At 35.1% G+C, this 7,997-nt stretch overlaps 2 protein-coding genes across 2 annotated transcripts; both read left to right on the top strand.

Moving 5' to 3' along the window:
* The first annotated feature begins 429 nt into the window (after window positions 1-429).
* Window positions 430-1,879, top strand: LOC132844778 (odorant receptor 131-2-like). The gene is made up of 2 exons (XM_060868587.1): window positions 430-1,277; window positions 1,798-1,879. Exons 1-2 carry the CDS (start codon window positions 430-432, stop codon window positions 1,877-1,879), a joined length of 930 nt encoding a protein of 309 aa, XP_060724570.1.
* Window positions 1,880-3,046: 1,167 nt separating this feature from the next.
* Window positions 3,047-7,759, top strand: si:dkey-43k4.5 (potassium voltage-gated channel subfamily S member 2). The gene is made up of 3 exons (XM_060868586.1): window positions 3,047-3,099; window positions 5,844-6,820; window positions 7,229-7,759. The coding sequence occupies exons 2-3, from the start codon at window positions 5,855-5,857 to the stop codon at window positions 7,757-7,759; spliced, it is 1,497 nt and encodes a 498-aa protein (XP_060724569.1). The 5' UTR covers window positions 3,047-3,099; window positions 5,844-5,854.
* Window positions 7,760-7,997: the final 238 nt, after the last annotated feature.

The following is a 7,997-nucleotide window of genomic DNA, read 5'->3' as shown; positions in this document are numbered from 1 at the left end:
AACAAAGGTTTTTCCTCCATATCATTGTGTATTTGCAGACTTAAACCACTAGAGGTCAAAATAATTCCAGCTGTAACAAGTTGACTATGCATGTATCAATGCTATACGTCACTGCATGCATCAGTGCTTATACCACAATGCTAAAGGACACAAGAGTATAAAACCCACAAAAGCATAAGTGTGTCAGTTCTGCATCTGATTATCTTTACATCAGACTACATTTGAAAAAATATATATAGGCTTTATCTCTTACTATACAACAAGTATTACAGTAAAAGTATAATGTTTATAAAAGTTTGAACTCATTCTTAGCACTTCTCAGATTTTTGTTAAATTGAACTATATAAATAGCTTGCTTGTACCATCAATATAGCTCACTCAACATTTTTCATTTCATTTGCTTACAGTTTTATACAAATTACAGTGAGAATGAACATTAGCCGAGATACTTTTGAAGGTGTTTTTATAAAGAATTTTATATCAGTTGGATTAGGTGTCATTATAACCTATATCAATGGCATGTTCATGTATGCTTTTTTTAGAAATCCAACGTTCTACAATGACCCAAGATATATTTTATATATTCACCTTGTCATCAATGATGTAATAATGCTTTTCCTATCAGTTACTCTGCATGTTATGACTTACACCGTACCACTTGTCAATGTCACAGTCTGCTGTTTTCTGCTTCTGTTGGTCTCGACAACTTCAGACAACACTGCACTGAATCTGGCTGGAATGGCTTTGGAACGATATGTTGCTATCTGCAAACCACTGCATCATCCTCAAATCTGTACAGTGAAAAGGACCTACATCTGCTTTGGTCTGATATGGCTTTTTGCCCTTGTGCCTGCACTAACAGATATCGTCATTACTTTACTAAATCAACCCATTAGTTATTTCTGGAAATCAACCATGTGCTATGACAAGAGCATTTTTAACTCGAATGAGCACCTTATCAAAACAATCTTTACGCAAACATTGTATTTGTTAAGTGTGTGGATGACATTGGTTTTTACATACATCAAGGTTTTTCAGGCAGCTAATGCTGCAACTGTTGATCAGGTTATGGCCAGAAAAGCCCGGAACACTATTCTGCTCCATGGCATTCAACTCCTTCTCTGCATGCTTGCTTATGTCACACCATTTATAAACTATATATTTTTTGCATTGTTCCCTAATTATAAAAGTACATTTATGTTTATCACCTATCTATTGGCTAATGTATTTCCAAGACTACTAAGTCCTCTTATTTACGGAGTCCGAGATCAAAAAATGTTTAAATGTATTAAGACATATTTAACATTTGGTAGGTTTAGCACACAGGTTGGATCAGTGGGCAAGAAACCAAACTCTTAGCACATGTTTAAAGCAACCAAAAAAGATACTTTTCTATGATTTATCTTACTGCTGATGTAAGAAATACAGTTTGACCTGTTAATGTTTGCTGTTGGCATAAATGATAGCACCTTAAAAGTCTAACTACAGTAGTAACATATCCATTTCATATATTCTATTTCATATATGGCACTAGAACAATGACTTATTTGTGAGAAAAAAACAAACATATTTACAGAGGAATAACTTCAGAATATGACGGTTTGTTTCTGAACAGCCAGTTTAATTGTAAGCAATACAGGCAATCTAAAAGATCTAAGTATGTATATGTATATAAATGCATTACTTGCACATATATTCATATTATGCAACATCATTTATTATGTAACTTTTATTATTTATTCTTCCTATTAAATATGCTTTTTGAATGTGAGGTTATGTTTTTGTTGTGTCATGTAGGGATAGTATTGAAAAGAGCAGTATATGTGGAAACATACTGGGCCAAGAAGTGCTTATGGAAAAACCCCAGAGGTACTCATAGGGTAGTTTTATTTTTTATAATTAAATTAATTATGAGAAATTTTATCCAAATACGATTTCTACCTTTGACCTTGTTGTAACAGGGAACAAAAAAAACTGTGTATATATGTAACTATTACTGTTACATTTTTCAGGGAAACTATTTTTCTTTTCTTATTTCCTAGGGCACTATATGCTAATGAAGGTGTGCATTACAACTTTAGAACAACCTTGAACAACCTTTATGGAACTGTTTACACCTCTTATATAGGAACTTTAGTCACAGAAGTGAGAAACTGAAAAATTGTAACCTGTTTCAAATGTACAGATTTATTACAAAATTTAGGTGTGAACGTTAAGATCAGTTTCTAGCAAATATGTGAAACATATCTTTTATTAAGTGAAAAGGGTGCTGTAAGTATGTAAGATAATGTTTTATCTTTCCACATTTACACTCTGTGGTTCACTGGTTATGTGAATATTGTGTGACTACTGAGACTAGGCATAATGCTTACTGTAAACTACATTGACACAAACATCCATAAATATTGTTGGATCAGTTTTCCTGATGCACAAAGAGTAAGGTAACAAAATCACCGCAGTTATACGATATCTATTCATAGTAAAGCCAGATTTCATTCATCTTTTACACACCTATTTAAAATGGAAATGAATATGAAAAACAAAGGGCATCCCATTATACAATACCTGTATTTAATCGATATTGATGGGTTATTGAATGACACTTATTTTCTATTTATTGATTGAAAATATTTCAGTTTATATTTCACATTACTAGTGCTATCTAGTCTCAAAAACAGTTAAATAAAATGACTTCTAACAATGTTTATGGCTGTTTCATGAGTGATTGTATTATCCTCTGTTTGCAATAACTATAGATTTTTATACTTCTCTACATAGAATTATACAGTTATATGCAGTGACCTGACAATGACTTACCACAGCAAATAGAAAGAGGAAAAAAGAAAAAAGAGGGAAAAAAAACGTGCCGGTCTGCTGCTCTGAGACACGTGCTTTATGCGAGACACTCAGTTTTCAAGAGGGCGTCGTTTGCGGCGAAAATCCTCGTCTCTTTTTCCGTCAGAGGTGGAATACACGCTTTAAAGCGGAGCACATAAAAAACCTATATTGAGAAACTTGTTCATCGAATACGGAACATGTCGTGAGAAAAAGAAAATAAACATACAAGCAGAACGTGCACGTGTTTCGTCTTGTTTTCAGGTGAGTTATTGCACTTTTCGATAAAAAATACAAATATTTAGATATATATATTTATATATATATTTGTGTGTGTGTGTGTGTGTGTGTGTGTGTGTGTGTGTGTGTAAGTGATTTGTAAAACCGTTGTTGTTTTATTAGGATGTGGTACAAAAAACAAACAAACAAAAAACAAAACACTATTTTATATACAACTGGTATATAATGTTTTATCTGTGAAAATGGCAGCCAGAAGCTACTCTCTTTAAATATAGATTAAGTTCATCCTTAAGTGCCTAAAGTGCCTAGGAGCAGTTCTCCAGAGAAGAGTGCACTGTAATATTTAAGCTCTGTAAATTAGTCTAAAATTCTGCAGCTGTCTGCTAACATTTAAGAGGATAATGCACCGATTATGTAGTTTTGGAGTGTACAGGTATATTATACATAACAGCAGTCTGTAGTCTAGTGCTATCAAATCAAATAGTCTAGCAATTAGTGTATTAGCCATTCATGCAGTAGACTTCAAATCAGCTGTAATATAGTTAGAAGGCATACTTGAGCAAAACTGAGATCAGATACAAAAATGTCAATGCCAGATTTTAATCAAACTTTCTCTCTCTCATACAAAAATGTCAATGCCAGATTTTAATCAAACTTTCTCTCTCTCTCTCTCTCTCTCTCTCTCTCTCTCTCTCTCTCTCTCTCTCTCTCTCTATCTATCTATCTATCTATCTACAGTATCTATCTATCTATCTATCTATCTATCTATCTATCTATCTATCTATCTATCTATCCTATTACAGAAGTGTACCAATTAGGCAGGGACCCTTATAACTGTTTAACTGTAGCCAGTATTTAGTTAATGTATTAATCCAATGGCACCAACATTAAAATTGTTTAGAGTAACATTTTTGAATTTCAAGTTCTTACATCTTGGGTTTCTTTTGATTAGCATTGATTAAATGAAGGATAACGGAAAACTAATTTTGTTCAGAGGTGAGGAAGCAAGAACGTCCAACAAAATGATGCAAAGCCAAAGCGTGGACAAAGAAAGAATATGCTCATGATCCATGACTGTATCTGGAGCTGGCTCACAAATCCTTATTTGTTATTTAACTAATGATGTTAGCAAGAGAATAAATTCAAAAGTCAACAGAAACAGTATACAGAGAAAGGCAGCCAATCAATTTTGGAGAAACTTTATTATGCATTTATGATGCTTTTTCAGACACAGCATTGTTGTGTTGGCACTGCATTATGGAACAAAAATGTAACTGATGATGTCATTCAGTCATTGTTTATCTTTTATTAAAGGTGCCCTTCCACACAAAACCATTTTTACTTGTATTTTTTGATATGTGTTAGGTCCATATGTGTTTGTGTTGTGTCTGGAATGTGAAAATGAACTGCTACCTCCCCTGTCAGCTCTAGCCACTGAAAAGAAATAAGCGGAGAAATCAGGTCAATTAGAAAAGCTGCTCAGTGTGTCGTGGAATTGATCGAGCTCATTACTATTCATGAGCTCTCCCACTTGAGACCACGCCCCCATTATTCGTGCAGCTCAGTGCTAGGCTACTTATTGCGCTGGGTGAATGAATAGTCATGCTCTCATATCCTAGCGGTTAGCCAATCGGAGCCAAGCAGCATAACTCATTGAATATTAATGAGAACTGGCGCTGAGTCTTCCTGCAGGCTTAACCAAGGCATTTTTTTCCACAAAAAATGTTACAGAGTCCATGGTAAACTTCAGACATTACCACAAAAGTAATGAAATACGTGTGGAAGTGCATCTTTAATCTTTTGATCCCCGAGCCAAGTCGTTGTTGTATAGCAAAAACGAAAGAATTGTCCTTGCTGTTCCAATACTTTCTGAGGGTACTGTATGTAGTAAAATAGGCAGCAAAATGCATGTTGAAAATATAACGGTAAACAAGGATTCAGTCATTTATAATCACTTTAAAAAAGAAAAACTCACTGTGCTACTATTAGTGCTACCTTTACATGTTCCTGCTCACCAATAAATCAGCACTCAGTTTTTTGGCAATGGCAGGCAGATGTTCTTAATTGATTTTAATTGATCATTAGTGAAAATTCACCATCATTTGAATAGACAGTATGAATGAATACCTTTCACTCAAGTGAGCAATATCATTCCTTCATCTAACCAACATTTTTCATCCTTTCATTCATATTCAGTAAGCACTTATCTTGCTCAAGGTCAGGATCTGGAGCCAGACCACTGGGCACTCACACACACACAATCACACAAAAGCAGCAATATTATTTGTAAAGTGCATTCCTGTGTCACTTATTAAAATATTTGTGAACTGACACTTTCTTTTCAGACTGATTGGATAATTGCATCATATATAATTTTACTTTACTTTATAGATCTATATAGCTTAATGCACCATAATTCCTTGTCATTATTCTTGGGTTATATAGTCTTTTTTAGGCATAAGTCAAAAGGAGACTGCCAAACAATTTGTCATAATTAATCTCTAAAGACAAAGCTTTCCTACTGTTCCAGAGTCCTAGAAAGCTTCATTTCTATCTCTTTTACTTGTTAGGGATGTTAGAGATTGTTATATTAATTTTTAGTTAAGTTTTAGTTTTTGTGTAGTCTACAGTATCAGTGACCAGTGGACATTAACAAACTTACATGACTTACACAGAGTAAGACAAGAAACCATAATTTTAAATGGTCCTTTTACTAAATGTTTTACTTTGTCTGTACTAATAACAAGTTGTTGTTTATGTATTCACAGACAAACACAATATGGAGAACAAGAACCTTCCTGGTTGTGATCAGAATCCAGATGACCACCTGGTTAACGTCAACGTGGGTGGTCTAAAGCACAGTTTCTCTTCTAGCACTCTACTGAGGTTTCCAGACACACGGCTATGTCGTCTTCTGTCCTGTGACTCTGTGGAAGCCATTTTGCAAGTTTGCGATGACTATGACATTCAGGAGAAGGAATTTTACTTTGACAGAAACCCTAATCTCTTTCCTTATGTCTTCCATTTCTATCACACTGGAAAATTGCACATAATGGAGGAACTATGCATATTTTCTTTCTGCCAGGAGATTGAGTACTGGGGCATAAATGAGTTTTTTTTGGATAGTTGCTGCAATTATCTTTATCATGATCGCAGGTTAGAGAACCGTCACAAGTCCTGGGATGAGGAAAGTGATGTAAGCAGTATAGACACTACTGTGGATGAGATATCAGACCTTAACAAGGATATTCAACATTTCCAGGACATGCGTTTTGGTAATATACGCAAGTGCCTGTGGTTAACCTTGGAAAACCCAGGATATTCCATTCCAAGCAAGCTCTTCAGCTTGGTTTCCATCATTGTTGTGCTAACGTCAATTGCCACCATGTGTATCAACAGTATCCCAGAGTACCAGATTTTTGACGATAGTGGTCAGCTAATTGAGGATCCAACCATGCAAGCTTTGGAGATTTTTTGCATCTGCTGGTTCACTTTTGAAGTAGTAACACGCATGATCCTTGCACCAAACCGTCGGAAGTTTTTCATTCATCCTTTAAACATGATTGATATTGTTTCTGTGGTACCTATCTATATCACCCTCTTTTTTGACCTGCTTGCTGGTAGTGAATCAGAGCTGGAAAACATTGGAAAAATAGTTCAGGTTTTTAGGCTCATGAGGATCTTCAGGGTTCTGAAATTGGCCAGACACTCAACAGGCCTGAGGTCATTAGGTGCTACATTACGGGTAAGATAACACTGGTAGTAAATTACAGTCAGCTTTCTAAATGCAGAATAAAATGATAATCAGCTGGAAAGGTTTTGACATCAATACCTAACTATTATTTTATATTTAGTATGTCAGTATATACACCCAGTTTATTAGGTACACCTATTTTGTATCTGGTGACAGGCCATTTTATAAGGTAAATCTAACTGAATAGACTTGTATACTGTATTCTTGCTCATGAGTTGTTGTTTTTTTTGTTTGTTTTTTCCAGAAAAACCTACCATTTTGATTTTGTTGTTGTTGTAGGTATTCAGTAACAGTAATATCATGCAAAAGTTATATTTAATGTGATGTTAATTATTTAATAAAACATTTCACAATGTCATACAGTTCACCTTCCTCCCTGCTTCATGGTTATCCTTTTAGCACAGTTACAGGGAGGTGGGCATCCTTCTACTGTACCTGGCTGTAGGTGTATCTGTCTTCTCTGGCGTGGCTTACACTGCAGAGTATGAAGAGGATGTCGGTTTGGACACCATTCCTGCTTGCTGGTGGTGGGGTACAGTAAGCATGACCACTGTTGGCTATGGGGATGTTGTTCCTGTCACTGTGGCAGGAAAGTTAGCAGCTTCTGGGTGTATCCTGGGTGGCACTTTAGTAGTGGCCTTACCCATTACCATCATCTTCAACAAGTTCTCGCATTTCTACCGCAAACAGAAGGCTCTGGAGGCTTCTGTGAGAAACAACAATAAGAAGGGACATACACAAGAGAAGGAAGAAGGATCTGAAGATGATAGCCAGTGTTTGGAGGATGAGGAAAAGGAAGCAGAACAAGATGGGGAAAATGAAGGAGGGGTAGTAAATTACAGTTTTGTACATAATCTACTTTCAGCATCTTCTACACAATGTGTGATGAATGATACATTTTCAAGGGGTAAAGAACTTTATCATCTCTGAGAATTATTTATCCATTATCTACAATTGTACAAAATATATGTAGATATATAACCCTGGGTTCATACCCTTAATTATACTTGAACATATAATTCCCCTTATGTAAATTTGTTTTTGTATGTATATTCATTTGAGTTTAATTTTATTTTGTATAGAGTTCTTGCCAATGGACATTATCACAAAGTAGCTTTACAGAAATATATCAATACCAGATATAAATGTATAATGCATAAATTTATCA

Source organism: Tachysurus vachellii, chromosome 4, assembly GCF_030014155.1.
Source record: "Tachysurus vachellii isolate PV-2020 chromosome 4, HZAU_Pvac_v1, whole genome shotgun sequence".
Lineage (NCBI taxonomy): Eukaryota > Metazoa > Chordata > Actinopteri > Siluriformes > Bagridae > Tachysurus > Tachysurus vachellii.
The sequence above is the reverse complement of the archived record's forward strand: the minus strand, read 5'-3'. Positions and strand labels throughout refer to the sequence as shown.

Coding starts and splice junctions, on each gene's coding strand:
- si:dkey-43k4.5 (XM_060868586.1), top strand. CDS start 5,855: ATGGAGAACAAGAACCTTCCTGGTTGTGATCAGAATCCAGATGACCAC. Junction 6,821..7,228: donor CATTAGGTGCTACATTACGG/GTAAGATAACAC, acceptor TTATCCTTTTAG/CACAGTTACAGGGAGGTGGG.
- LOC132844778 (XM_060868587.1), top strand. CDS start 430: ATGAACATTAGCCGAGATACTTTTGAAGGTGTTTTTATAAAGAATTTT. Junction 1,278..1,797: donor GGAGTCCGAGATCAAAAAAT/GTTTAAATGTAT, acceptor TGTGTCATGTAG/GGATAGTATTGAAAAGAGCA.